General features: G+C 43.3%; 1 protein-coding gene and 1 long non-coding RNA gene across 4 annotated transcripts in view; one reads left to right on the forward strand and one right to left on the reverse strand.

Moving 5' to 3' along the window:
- Positions 1 to 302: 302 nt before the first annotated feature.
- MFHAS1 (multifunctional ROCO family signaling regulator 1) overlaps positions 303 to 14,808 on the reverse strand; it is a 110,006-nt gene continuing 95,500 nt past the window's right edge. For 2 of the 3 annotated variants that reach the window (XM_528066.7, XM_063816862.1), the window contains 2 exons: positions 13,997 to 14,123; positions 303 to 3,000 (listed from right to left, as the gene is read on the reverse strand). In XM_528066.7, the coding sequence (XP_528066.3) occupies positions 2,967 to 3,000; positions 13,997 to 14,123 (161 nt within the window). In that variant the 3' untranslated portion in view covers positions 303 to 2,966. Of the gene's footprint in view, positions 3,001 to 7,270; positions 7,382 to 13,996; positions 14,124 to 14,808 lie in introns of all 3 variants that reach the window. The other variant, XM_016959060.3, reaches the window with a different exon arrangement.
- Positions 6,129 to 8,626, forward strand: LOC104004246 (uncharacterized). Its single transcript, XR_677141.3, has 2 exons — positions 6,129 to 6,375; positions 8,405 to 8,626. It is a non-coding gene; the product is annotated as an uncharacterized LOC104004246 (long non-coding RNA).

The following is a 14,808-nucleotide window of genomic DNA, read 5'->3' on the forward strand; positions in this document are numbered from 1 at the left end:
CAACAGCTGTGACTTAGGAATATAGTGGATCATTGAAAAAAAAAAAAAAAGATTCTGATTTAAGAGAGCTGATCTTCAAGAGTTATATCCTCAGCCTGAAAACAGAGGCAGTTTTAAAACAGGGATTCTTTAGTTTTCTCTTCGGAGACCAAACAGATGAGAGCTACCACCACCCACCACCCACAGCTCCAACAGTACCACTAAGGACTAAAACTATAAAACAGTCATTCCTTAACTGATAGAATTAAAAGTAAAAACAAATGAACAAAATCTGAAATAATTAAGTTCTGGGAATACAACTGTTTAACCATTTCTTTGTATTTTTATTGATTTTTCTTTTTGAATTTCTGCCCAGTTACAACAACGAAATGGGAAACCACAATTAAAATTCACAAACCATGGCATGAAAAACAACACGCACCCCATCAGGAATTACACCAAACCCCTTTTCCTTTTTATTCATTCAAAAGAGAGTCCAATACACAAGTGTCAAATATGAGCACTGTCATTTTTTTTTTCTTAGAAGGGGGAAAAACATTTATTTTGGCAGTGCTTTGACAATTCCAGGAAGTGGTTTTGATACCACAAGTTGCAGGAATAGAAACCCTAACAAACTTGGAGGGCATTTGTTTGAGAGGCAAGGGACGCCTTGCTTAGAAAACATTCCTCTTGTGCTTAGTGAATCGCCTATCGCCTCGGTGGGCTGCTGTGTCTTTCCAGGTGCTGAAAGAGAAAACGGAATTTCTTGCATAGACAGCTGAAGAGTCCTGTAGAGCAGAGTGATTTTTGTATCTCCAACCCTCCTCCCACCTTGAAACAAATTCTCAAGCTTCTCTGGAGCATCTTTTGGTCACATGACCCTCTATCATGGTAACCCTTTTGCTAAGACACATGTGACACCAAGGTTTCCTCTGACACTGCTTCTCTAGGGTTCAGATGACAGCACAAAACATCACTGGTCAAAAATATTAGATATTAAGAATGTGGGCGTTTATGTTCATAACAGCAAATACTTTGTAGGGTGTGTCACCCAAAGGAGCATTTTTGTCATTTAATATGGTCCCCGGGGAGTTAGCCCAAAATCATACAAATAAGCCTTTTTCTAAAGACGGGTCAAAGTTGGTTAATTTAACAGTTGAGGAACCGTCTCATGCCAATTAAAAAATTCTTACTTCCCAACTATTCAATGGTCCAAAAAGCAATTAAATGTGACCATTCAGTTTTACACACATGCACACACACACACGGAGACGCGCACACACACACGAGAACTGTGACAAAAGGATTCACCAGATTAATCTTGTGACTGTGTTCTAAAAGAAAATGAAATCTCAAACTTGAGGTGTCCTATTCAAGTACTAAAAAAATGCAAACATCGTCTGATCCCATTCGATTTTTATCATCATAGGAAATCATTCTCTGAACTGCAGGTTCTGGAGTCAGTGAAATTAATGCCTGGGGCACAAAATATTCTACAAAAATCGGTTTGTGATTTCTAGCAGGGCAGTCGCTTGCTCCTTATTTCTTTTAAAACACATGTTGAGACTTTGTATACTGTAGCCTTCCAAGAGTCAATACTTTACAAAAGAAGTAAAAGAGTAGCGAGTACCAGCAACTCACTCTTCTTGTCTGACGCTGGCGAGAAGCAGTCAGTTTTATACATTTTCGATCAACCCACGGAGGAGGCAAATGTAAACAGAGTTTTTTACACTCTCCGAAAAACATGTTACTACTGTAGCATATGCTGTTTGACCCAACTAAAAGTAGAATGGAGAGCAATTTGTTTGGTTGGCTTTTTAAGTTTTACCTTGTGAAGATTTTAAAACAAGGGTTTTACTAGTTCTTGGCAGGAGACCGTCCAATCAGAGGCTCTGTATTTATAAATAACCCGTGTGGGATTATGCTCTCCAATGAATGTAACTGGAGTCTAAATTCACAACCTTAAGATCTGACAGCCAGATGTGGAAGGTCTACAAAGAGCTCTGCTAATAAGTAATATGTTTGCAAAGTGCTCCGCTAAGTAAGGTACTTATTAAGCAGAGCACTTTGTACGATTCAGAACTGACTCCTGATTATCTTAAGCCATTAAAAGACTCAAGTTTTGCATGGACTTTTTGTCCTCTTTGGCCCCTGAGTGTGCCCCATCTCTGCCCAGCACTAATAACACGTTGGAAGAGCAAAGGATTTCCCACCAGCGTGCCAGATGATTTATATAGGCAGGGACCTTTATTGAAAAGAAGGGAAGGGACACTGTCTTAAATGCACATTTAAGGTTCTTTCTGATTATTGGCAATCTCTATGAACCAACACTTAATCCATGGGCTAACAGAGAGATTTTTTTTTTAATGTGAAGAGGATTAAAGAATAAAGAAAAAACAAAAAAGTCTTATACTAAAATAAGAAATCAGCCCCATCTTGGCACAGTTCTCATGCAGAATATTGCACCCAGTGTGAACTAACGCTAGAAGCTTCAAACTGTATAAATTTAAATGTATTTGCATATTATAAAAATAAAGATAAACATATACATATTTTATACTAGTTATGGAACAGCAATGAACGTCAGTCGATCCCTCTTTCACATTTAACAGAACTGAAATCTGAGTGCTCTAAATACTGCCACCTGTACTGTAACTATGGCTTATATGTGCACGGAAAACAAAATCCCTGAGAAGCCATTCGACTTTTTTTTTTTTTTTCTTTTCTTCAAGTAGCGCGCTCCTTGGAGGATCACAGTTCTGAGGTTCAGGTTGTAAAACATTTGCTCCATGTTCTCGTCCATGCTTCCCCCCACCACCCCCTCCCCACCTCTTCCCCAGTCTTCCAAAAAGCACCCTGCAAGCACGCGTTGTCACTCAAGTTCACAGAACACGCTGGGGTGAGTGCAGAGGGTCTGCCAGGTGCAAAAGATGGTCCAGGTGTTCAGATGCTCTCTTTTCTCCATGGAAATTCCACAGCCACAAATGTCACTGGTTTCTGTGCTTTTCACCAACATTCTTCCTGTATGGGTGGACAAGAAGAAAGCACAGAGATGACAAAAAGGTACTGGACAATGCTACCCTCAATAAGAAAAGGAAGTGATGATAGAAATCTATTTTCTGCACATATTTTCATTTCTACTTCCAGGACTCATTATAAACATGTAAATGTCAGGCAACTAATGTCCCCACAAAGGAAAGAGTCATTTTAGCAGTCTATTTGCCAAACATTTCTGTTGGTGTGTTAAGCTCAGTTCAGCTTTAAAGAGGGAACTGTACTAACTGGCTGTCATCACTTATTCCACTGTAATTTTATAGCTTAACTAGACCTCTAACTAACAACCCAAAGCTCTAAACACGGAACTGTTTCTTTTCAATAAACACACACGGTCACACGCAGACACACACCAAATAATCCTCTAGAAGAAGGAATATATACTAAAAAGTGAGATGTCTGTCCGCCTAAAATGCATGATTTTACTTAAAATGTTGTAAGTTAAGTTGTCCATGAAAATCTGGACTCTGATCAATATAGAATGAATAAACTACTGCAGCCTCAGCAAATAAAGCGGGATTCAGTTCCGATAAAATGGTTAGAGGAAAAAATATCAAGTGTTTTTCTCATTTTTGCTTCCCTACAATGACATGTGATGGGATGTTTTTGAAAGTGTTTTTTTTTTTTTTTTAGCAACTTTTAATAAAATATACAAAGACATTGAAAGGAAAGGAAAAAGGAGTTACGATTCGTTTCCTCCAATCCCCTATCTCTCATTAGGAGAGACACTGATTTCATGGACGCTGATAATTCAGCATCTGCCTAAACACTTCTCCAGTCCATACAAGATTCAGTCATGGGCTCATTCAAGCATGATAATAACGACATCACCAAAACAAAGCAAAGCAAAGCAAAACAAAACAAAACAAAACAAAAAAACCAAAAACCTCTCATTTACTAACTACGTGCCAGGAATTAGGTTGTTCACTCTAGTGCATTATTTATCTTCAACTCCTAATAATCCCACCATGTAAGTTCCATCTTACTCAGTATTTTTTTTTTTTTTTTTTTTGAGACAGAGTCTCGCTCTGTTGCCCAGGCTGGAGTGCAGTGGCGCAATCTCGGCTCACTGCAAGCTCCGCCTCCTGGGTTCACGCCATTCTCCTGCCCCAGCCTCCCGAGTAGCTAGGACTACATGTGCCCGCCACCACACCCGGCTAATTTTTTGCATTTTTAGTAGAGACGGGGTTTCACCATGTTAGCCAGGATGATCTTGATCTCCTGACCTCATGATCCGCCCACCTTGGCCTCCCAAAGTACTGGGATTACAGGTGTGAGCCACTGCGCCCGGCCTCAGCATCTTACTAAGAAGGGAACTAAGGTTCCAAAAGATGAAATAACTTCCCCAACGGTGCATACTAGCGAGTGACAGAGCCAGGCCTTTCACTAGGGTGATCTGACTCCAAAGCTCAAAGAGAAGTTGGATATTTGGAGCCCTAGGAAAGAGTTTCACATTTCTAAGGCACTCTGCCACGAGAATTTTTTGAATGCCTATTAATATAGTAAACTCCCAGAAGAGAGGGTTTTGAAAACTGCCTCAAATTCAACTAATAATATAATCAATCTAACTGTAAGGAGGATGCCAGTGTAAAAACACACGTCTCAACCTAGCAGCTAACTTTGGTGGTGTGAGTTTTGGGTTCACGTGGGAGATGTGTTACATAAACATTTTCCCACTGAATCTGACAGACCTTCAGAAATGCAGACAGTCTGCTCCCCGGGCTACACGTAAGACTGAGAAACACAAGAATACCTAATCAAGGACACCTAGAGGGAAAATCCCACCGTTCAACCAGCTTGAAAATTGTTTCACATCTATATGCCTTTTTCCACATTTGGGATCTTAGAGAAAACAACCATCAAAATCACCAACCTTCTCTGTTTCTCCCCACCTCTCTAGCTCCATAAACTTGTCCTCCTTCTTCAAGATCCATCTCAAATACGACTTCCTCGAACTTTTCCTGATTCTTCCTGGTAGAGTTCTTTCTTCCCTGTGCTTACAAGACTCTGTTCATACACCTATCACGGCAGGTACCATGTTTCAATTATAATTAGACTCTGATAAGTTTGCCTGGTTATGGCTTTGATTCCTGTCTTCTCCAAAGAGGCTATTAGGTTCTGGAGGGCAGGATTTGATTTAGTTCTTTATGTATCCTCAACACCCGGCCCAATGCCTACTAGAGGATAATTACTCAACAAAGATCTGTTGAATGAATGATGGGTCAGATGTGATGAAAAAGCCACAGGTAAAAAGTAGCCAAGATACTATGAGATCATTACCAAATGAGGTATATAAGAAGTATTGAGGAGAGCCAGGTGCGGCAGCTCATGCCTGTAATCCCACTGCTTTGGAAGGCTGAGGCAGGCAGATCACCTGAGGTCAGGAGTTTGAGACCAGCCTGGCCAACATGGCAAAACCCTGTCTCTACTAAAAATGCAAAAATTAGCCAGGCGTGGTGGTGCACGCCTGTAGTCCCACCTACTCGGGGGGCTGAGGCAGGATAATTGCTTGAACCCGGGAGGCGGAGGGTGCAGTGAACCAAGATTGTGCCAATACACTCCAGCCTGGGTGACAGACCAAGACTCTGTCTCAAACAAAGAAACAAAAAGTATTGAGGAGACATGAAGAACAGAGTGACTGGTTACAGTTAGGATGGTTAGGGGAGGCTCCCCAGAGGAGCTGACATATGACCTTGGCCTCAGCGACCAATGGGCCTTCACTGGGTAGGAGAGAAGGGCAGCAGCCAGCCAGCGGACTGAGAGGCAGCCACGGCCCACCACGGTTGACCTCCCATGGTAAGGGAGTATCTGTGTGTTGGCAGAGTGGCTGGGTCTGATTGTGCAGGGCCTTGTGAGCCACGGCCAGGAGTTTGAACTTGAGCCTGTGATCACCAGGAAGCCATCCAAGGCTTTTCAACAGGGAGAGATGTGATGGGGTCTGATGTTAAAAGACAATTATTGTCGGTTTGAAGGACAAAAAGATAAGAGAGCAGGCAGCCAGCTGAGACTCAGTCACAGGAACCTTGGCAGAGATGGGGGAAGTGGTGGCTGGGGGGGTTGGGCCCTAGAGGGAAGCCCGAGGCTGAAGCTGAAGATGTGGGTCAAATTCATTCACGTCAGGACACAGATGAGATGGGATAAAAGGTGTTGGAGAATTACTACATATAGGGAAGAAAGCAGAGGAAGGCATTGAGGCTCACGGACTCCTAGCTTGGAGCCGATGGTACAAAGCTACGCTGTTACCCAAGACAGGTCACAGACTGAGGAAGAACTTTGCAGGAGGAAGGCAATAAATTCAGCTGTACACCTGTGAAGCCTACAGACATCCAGGGATGATGCCAGGTGAGACACTGGAAACAGAGGTCTGGGGCTGAAGGGAGGGTCCAGCCTGGGGGGCACCCAGCCCCCGAGTCCTCCCAGGTTAGGGAATTGAAGTCTGCCCTTCCAGGATGCAACAAAGAAATTATGACTGAAGGTACTGAAACGCTTAGGCTGAAACTGAAGCCATGGCATGTTGTATTAACCATGTCTTTTATTTTCTGTATTCTGGTGCTTTCCTACTCCGGACCTTGCAAACTCTGGAGGGACTGCCCCTCCTAGGATTAGCCAATTCCTAGAGATGGTAAAACAATTTGCCCGGAGTATACTCTTCAAATACAAACCAACTAATCCTGAACCCACACCTGGAACACCTCCTTTACTGGCTCTCACACTCCAGGCCACCATCCACCTGCCCTAATCACCCCTGAGCCAGGTGCCAGACGACTAAGGCAACCCCTCTGCCCCAGGGCCACTGAGATTATTCAAATAAGCCTGTCCTAGACCTGCCTACCCGGCCTTGCCCGTTCCTCCCCTCTCCCCTCCTGCCCCCAGTCCCTCCCTTTCCCTACTTGTGACCATCCCGGTACTTTCCTGTGTAGTTCCTGAAGGTGTGGACCCACTTGATGTTTTATTTCTGCATAATATTAACATTTTTTAAAAATGACTTCCTTTTTTGAACAAGGATCTAAGATCACTGTCTATGCAATATCATAGTGAATTAAGCAAAAGAATCAAGCAGTTCCCTTCCTCCTAATTCCCATATGCAACTTGATTCTAGAGATGTATAAGGTTTGTCTAGGATTCCTGTTCTCCAAAATCTCTTCATCCCAACACCCCCATATCCCCCCTAATCTCTCTGAGTCCTCACGAGGGCCTTACCTATTTAAGAAATTCTCTCTGTTTCACGGAGACTTACCCTTAAAAATTGGTGCTCCTAAAGTCACAGTTTGGGTACAGTAAAAATGATGGCATAAGGAAAAGAAGCACTATCTTTTCCACTTAATTTTCCAAGAAAGTATGAAGATACCTAAGCAGAGAGGGAAAAATTCCAGTATCAATGTGGCTGACGGGAGACTAAATAATTAAAGAAACACAATTCCTCCTAGCTTGTTAAAATAGCAAGGCAAAGAGCTGCCTCACTCCTTGCATAGAACAGAACAAATCAATGCAAATCAATGTGAAACACCCCACAGGCAACCTCCACATGTGGCCTTTTCTTATAAAATACCATCCCATCCTCACCCTCCACATTTTAAAATTCTGTGGTCAGTGAAAAATTCTCCATTGTGATGAAGCCTAATTCATATCACGCCACTGCCTTTTAAAAATATTTTATCAAGTTCATGCTAATTTGTGTGCTGTTAGGCATACATGGCCTGTTTATTTGGTGATATAAAGGCTACAGACTTCATCCTGCTTTTTATGAAAGGCTACTGCAACTGGTCTTAAATGTCTTTATGTCAAAACGATGTTACTGCCAAAATTCCTGTGCAAAGTAACCACGGTACTTCTGAGAATACTTACAAACACCAAGTAACTGGAATTTAGTGGGGATCTTGCTTGAATGGGAACTCTACAGTATAGGGGCAATAATCCAAGATTTTAAAAGGGTATTTCGAAATGCAATAACTCAGCCTTCCCCTCTATTATTATTAGTACTTCCTAAAAAAGGAGAAAGCTTAGCTCAACCATTTTCAAACCACCACCCCACCCGTTTTTTTTTTTTTTTTTTTTGCTAATTCTGTTAACACATGATCAGCCAAAATCAGAATGAACTAACTTCTTCAGTCTCAGAACTCCCACCATTCCCCACATATCGGAGCAAAGACAGATACGGTATTGCTGCAGGAGAAACGTCAACCGTCAGGAAATAAGAGTGACACATGCCCATTTCCTGTATATTCAAGGGTCAGTCCATTAAGAAACCACATGTTAGAATGTGGGTCGCATTCCAGTAATGCCTCAAGGTAAAACATTTTCATATGATGACCTGTTGAATTTGCTTGGTCTTTGACACAAAAATCAGTAGATAAACTGGGTTATCTGGCAGGTTATCAAAGAGTCTTCAGTTTGGTGGAGGACGGATTTGCTCTAAAGCTCTTTGGAAGGAGAAAGAGAAGCATTCTGCAGGAACCCTAGAAATGAAACGCAACCAGCAAGCTGCCATTTGTCCAGAGAAGCTCACACTCCCTGGGAATTGGAATATTGGGTCTCAACCTGAAGAGTAGCTGGACAGAGACAGGAATTCACAAATAAAAGCTTTAAAAGATAATGCGATCTACTTGCTTCCTACCTTGCCCACGGGAAGTATATGTTTGCCCTATCTTTTGACTCCTAATGTCAAGGCTCAGTACCCCTGAAATATCTAGGGCCTAATTAGGCTGCCATGAAGAAGTTCTAAAGGAGGAGCCCTCCAAGCAGCTCCCGCTCCTCTCCACCATCCAGGAAATAGGGGGCTGGCAGTGGCAGGAGCAAGACAAGCCACTGCCTTTATACTGAACTGTGCCAAGGATAACGTGTTTATGAGAACCTCTTTAAAACTCAGAAATCGGCCAGGCGCAGGGGCTCACGCCTGTAATCCCAGCACTTTGGGAGGCCGAGGCAGGCGGATCACGGTCAGGAGATCGAGACCATCCTGGCTAACACAGTGAAACCCTATCTCTACCAAAAATACAAAAATTAGCCAGGCATGGTGGCATGTACCTGTAGTCCCAGCTACTCGGCAGGGAGAACAGGAGAATCATTTGAACCCAGGGGGCAGAGGTTGCAGTGAGCCGAGATCATGCCACTGTACTCCAGCCTGGGTGAAGGAGTGAGACTCTGTCCCAAAACAAAACCAAACAAAACAAAAAACAAAAAGCTCAGAAATCTGCTTCATACTAACACACCAGCCAGCAAAACCATTCCTGAAAGTGACACTAAAAATATTTATTGGCCGGGCGTGTGGCTCACGCCTGTAATCCTAGCACTTTGGGAGGCCAAGGCGGGCGGATTATCTGAGGTCGGGAGTTCAAGACCAGCCTGGTCAACACGGTGAAACTCCTTCTCTACTAATACAAAAAATAAAAAATTAGCCAGGTGCAGTGGCGTGTGCCTATAATCCCAGCTACTCTGGAGGCTGAGGCAGAAGAATTGCTTGAACCCAGGAGGTGGAGGTTGTGGTGAGCCAAGATCACGCCACTGCACTCCAGCCTGGGCTACAGAGTGAGACTTCATCTCAAAAAAAAAAAACCAAAAAAACAAACAAAAAAAACTTACTGACTGCATGAACTAGGTGTTGGATAAGACACAAGTTAACTGCAAATAGGCAGGAGATTTCTTTTTGGGGTGAAGGAACGTTCTAAAATTAGATTGTGGTGATGGTTGTATAAATACAACTCTGTAAATACGTTAGTAATCATTGCACAGGTGAATTTTCTGGTATGGAAATTATACATCAATAAAGCTTTTAAAAATGTATCTGTCACAATCTGTATCCTTGAGGAGGCCAGAATTTTTCAGAGCAACCCAGGCAAATTTGCTACTAGGTGAATGTTCACCTCATCTTAAATGCAGATATCCTTGAAAATCATCTCAAGATATTCAAAGCATGGAAATGACTCATATTTCTATCTGATAATCAGCAAGGGGGAGAAGAAGCCACTCAGCTCCTGTTTCTCCCTGGAGGGTGAGGTGCAGAAGGGGAGGCATTTCATCCAGTTCCTGAAACCTCTTCCCAATGAAACGCTGGTGGAGACCTCAACCACCAATCCACTGAGACAAGTTATAAGAGTAAATCATGTTGTTAAAACAAAAAAAAAATCACTACCTACTTCTTATTCTCTGTCTCTCCCCATGGGGAAATAAAATGTCTACAAATTGTTTAGAAAAGCTTGGAATTCATTTAAAAAAGGCCAATCAGGTAACAGTCATCTACAGTTTCTTCTTTATAAAGAAAGCATTGCAGCACCATTAGTCAAAGACAGGCAGTTAAATGACAAGTCTCTGATTTGACCAATAAAGGAGAGGGCTAAACCAGCCAAAGAAGAGCTTGGAATGTCTTTTTAAAAACCATCATGAGATCTAGATCAGCCACCTAAGCCCCACAAAAGCCAGCAATCACCAAGGGTAATTATTCTGGTCTACCTGGGAGCTTTCTCTAGGGCACCCATCATCCCAACATGACTGACAGCCGTCCCATCACTCTCAATCCTCTTCTGATTTGAACAGTGAGTGATATGTTCACCTTACCTGAGAGTGGGAGGCACTGTGCTGAGGCTGAGAGCAGACAGCATGGACAGTTTTGCCTTTGTGCTGCAGAGCAGGTATTGACCACAGAGCAGTCCTAAGGCCCCACTGGCCAGAAAACCCACCCTTAGAGGCATGGACTGGAACTGAACCATCAGAAAGTCGTGTACACACGTTAGACTCATCTGGGTGGCTTCTTCTATTTTTTAGTGACTCATGCCTGGTCCCTTCCCTGAGAAATTCTAACTTAACAGGTCTGATTAAGAAAGCCTGACCTTGGCCGGGCACGGTGGCTCATGCCTGTAATCCTGGCATTTTCGGAGGCTGAGGCAGATGGATCACTTGAGGTCAGGAGTTCGAGACCAGCCCAGCCAACATGATGAAACCCCGTCTCTACCAAAAAATACAAAAAATTAGCTAGGTGTGGTGGTGTGCACCTGTAGTCCTAGCTACTTAGGAGGCTGAGGCAGAAGAATCACTTGAACCCTGGAGGTGGAGGTTGCAATGAGCTGAGATCGCACCACTGCACTCCAGCCTGGGTGACAGAGTGAGACCCTTTGTCAAAAAAGAAAAAAAAAAGCCTGACCTCTATGGTGACCTGCTTAAGTTACCTTGGCTGGAGTTGAAAGCCAGTGCAATAGCCCCGGACTTCCAATGTCTAGTGCCTGCTGAGACCCCAAGTCTCAGGCTCAGGCCCAAGCTGTGTTGACTTAACCACAGATTCTTTGCCAGCTATCCTAATCGATCCCCCCAAATCTCCCGCTTCCAATCCACTGTCAACCACCCATGAATGGGACCTTCCCCGGAGCCTGGCCCGGCCTCCACATGAGTTTGTTTTTGTCCATGTGTTCATGGATGTAAACTGTGGGTGCTTAAGGCGGTGAAGGTGGGGGAACACTGGGCAGCTCGAGCACAGGCTTCGCATCTACGTGTGCTTTTCTATAAAGTCACACAAGAGATCATTTACCCCTTGCAGCTGCACTAAAATATGGTAATTTTCCAAGAAACGTCTTGCCAGGAATATGAAACTTCCCTACTTAGAGAACATTCCTTCATTTAGAGTTGAGAATTATATTGCAAAGCTGTCATCCATTTCATGAGACTTTTTTTTAACCTATTTCAAAATAAAATGATTCTGATAGCTAGGTCAAAAGTGGTTCAATGCCTAAAGAGGCTTCCTCGGCATCTGGATGTCTGGCGCCATGTACCGCCGCTTAACCATGACTTTAGGCTGCTTGTTCATTCAGGTTCAATACGCTGTCGAGAGAGAGGCTGATAACATTTTTTTCAGGTTGGTATACACGTGGTCTTTCTGCGGCAGTACAAGAAGCCCATGGGAAAACACTGATAAAGCTGGCTTGGTGCCAGGAAGGTTTCTAGTGCAAATGGATATTTTAACTCCTATCTCTATCGCACCTATTCGACGGCATGTGGCTATGGCAAAACAATAGGTTCATGTCTCTCTTGGCTCTGGAAAGTTTACGCCAATGAAAAGTATAGTGAATTTTTGTTTCCTCTGTTTCATACCTTGCTGGTTCTGTAATATCCGCTTGAGCTTTAAGAACTTACGGGGTATTAAAAAAAGAGACAGAAGAAAAAGACAACATATAATATCCCCTTATCCATCCTCACCCAGGTGGATCTGAAAGAAAGGGACCAATATGTACAATTTCAAAGAAATTAAAAAAGAAACAATAAAATTTCTGTTGTTTGATATGTTCAGGACAGGGGATATTCAGGTTAATATTCGGTTGGTGCAAAAGTAATTGTGCAATTACTTTTAACAGTTATTCTGTAATCCTATTTTAATATTTAAGAAGCACTTCAAGATTCACAATGTCTTAGGGTCAGTGATAAATTAAACTATGCACATGATAGTTAAATAGTACTCTGAATACAAGAACATTAGATAACAGTTTTCCTTGGGTGTTCAGTGATATTTTCCAGCAAGGATAGATTAGGGATGTTCTATGTAATGAGTTTCCCAGTTTGGAGAAACGGGGCACTGAGCCGAGTGCCCTCTACTTCTACTGCAGCAGCTAATGAGTAAGAATGACACTGGGAACCCTCGCTTTGCAGGGAGCACACCAAAGGCAGGAAAGCTGCCATGTGAGGGGCGAGACGGACGCCCGTCACACTGCCTGGAATGCAGCCGGACAGCAAGTTTCCCAAGAGGAGATGACAGGTCACAATTCCCAAAGGCACACTTTCCAACCTCCCTAAAAACAGGCTTAGATTCATACATAATTTTTTCATTAAAAAATTCCATGTGGCCAGCTAGGAAGAAAAAGTCGAGTTTGCTGCATGGATATGAATACTATGCTGGAGAAATCATGGTGCTGACATCACCCAGATCATGAGATCTGACCCAAGAAGATCTGTGGCTGCTGCTTTTCAGGATTTGAGGTAACAGGCATTTCATCTCAGCTTAAAAGTGGCCTCTTTGGTTCTTAATACAAACAAAACAAAACAAAAAACACACACACATAAAACCCAAACAAACAGGATGAGTGTTATCTAGAATAGTAGTAACCCAATGTTCTATCTAAAAGTTACTTTGCATGTGTACATTCTCTGTCTTCAAGTCCATTTTGGGGCAAGGTGGTGGCAAACTGCACAGCCCTTGATTTTCAGGGACTGACTCCAAAATCAGAACCATGCAACAAAAAACAGTCTATTACTGACTTTCTGCAGGCTTTGCTCATGGAATGGGCCTGCACTGTTTTTTGATGTGAGAGCCAACTTAATTCTGCAATGACAGAGTTAAGACTGCCCATCAAAAAAATATTTTCTTTTGTAATCCCAGCACTTTGGGAGGCCAAGACGGGCGGATCCTGAGGTCAGGAGATCGAGATCATCCTGGCTAACAGGGTGAAACCCCGTCTCTACTAAAAATACAAAAAAATTAGCCGGGCGTGGTGGCGGGCGCCTGTAGTCCCAGCTACTCGGGAGGCTGAGGCAGGAGAATGGTGTGAACCCAGGAGGCAGAGCTTGCAGTGAGCCAAGATCGCGCCACTGCACTCCAGCCTGGGTGACAGAGTGAGACTCCATCTCAAAAAAAAAAAAAAAAAAAAAGTTTTTTGGTTGCATATACCTGCAAATAAACTAAAAACCAATGAACTGTACACTTAGGTAAGTGAACTGTGGTATGTGAATGGCATCTCAAAAAGGCTGTTAAAAAATGTTCTGACTTTATTAGCTAAAGTAAAAAAAAAAAATCACAAAAAAGAGGAAATAAAAGTTCCTGTTTTGCTGCATAAATCATGATGCTGATGTCATCCAGAAGAATTATGTCTGTTCAGGAGGACTTTGCAAGGTTTGTGCAGATGCACTTTAACCTGGATTTTTGTTGTCATATCTGTGGAGCTGGGATCAGGAGCCAGGTCCGGGGGCCAGAGGGACTTTGAGAACTCACTTGGAACAGGGGCTGATCACAGTCGGCGTGGGTGGGTAAACCAAGGCAACATTCACTCGCTCGCTGCCGTTCTTGGGGCAAATGATCTCTGCCACTCCTTCCGGTCTGGGCTGACTCAGCAACTCCCCTGTAGGAGGAGAGAGAAAAATGTGTTAGGGAGATGTGCACTAAAAATGGGCTCATTTTACAAAGACAGCACTGCCCGGGGATGGGGGCAGGGGGAGAAGGGCAGAGGTGAAGCAACGAAGGGTGTGAGAACAAATGTGCAACCAAGAACAGCACAATTGCCTGGGCGCCGGCTCCAATGCCTAAATCCTCCTCTGCGTCACCGTGGAGAAAATTTTCATGGTTATGGCAGGAAGGCCCACACTAGACAAAGACAGCATCTGTCACTGCTCTGCTCACCTTCCTTTTAACAGACTGACTCCAGGGATCTTTATCTAGATATCAACGACTGAGCCAGAGTCCCCAGAGCCCACCGAAGCAAGGGCTGCCAAGGAGGTGTTCATAATTAGGATTTGGGGCAGATGGGACTCAAGCAGACCAAAGCAACTGTTCAACAAAGCCCTGTATAAATGATGTGGAAACACAGTAGACTAAAGGTGTTAAAAACACAAACAGCCTAAGATCAGCCCAGCCTCCTCTGGGTAAGGGGATTGCCCTGATAGGTATGTGTGAAGCGGATGCACGACACAACACTATCTAACGAGTCTAGCAAAAACACATAATTAACCTAATGGATCACCACAATACTTAAAGGAACGCTATTACTCTGCATGCCCTGGATGTAATCTCTCTTCAACTAGATCATT

Source organism: Pan troglodytes, chromosome 7 (assembly GCF_028858775.2).
Source record: "Pan troglodytes isolate AG18354 chromosome 7, NHGRI_mPanTro3-v2.0_pri, whole genome shotgun sequence".
NCBI classification, from domain to species: Eukaryota; Metazoa; Chordata; class Mammalia; order Primates; family Hominidae; genus Pan; species Pan troglodytes.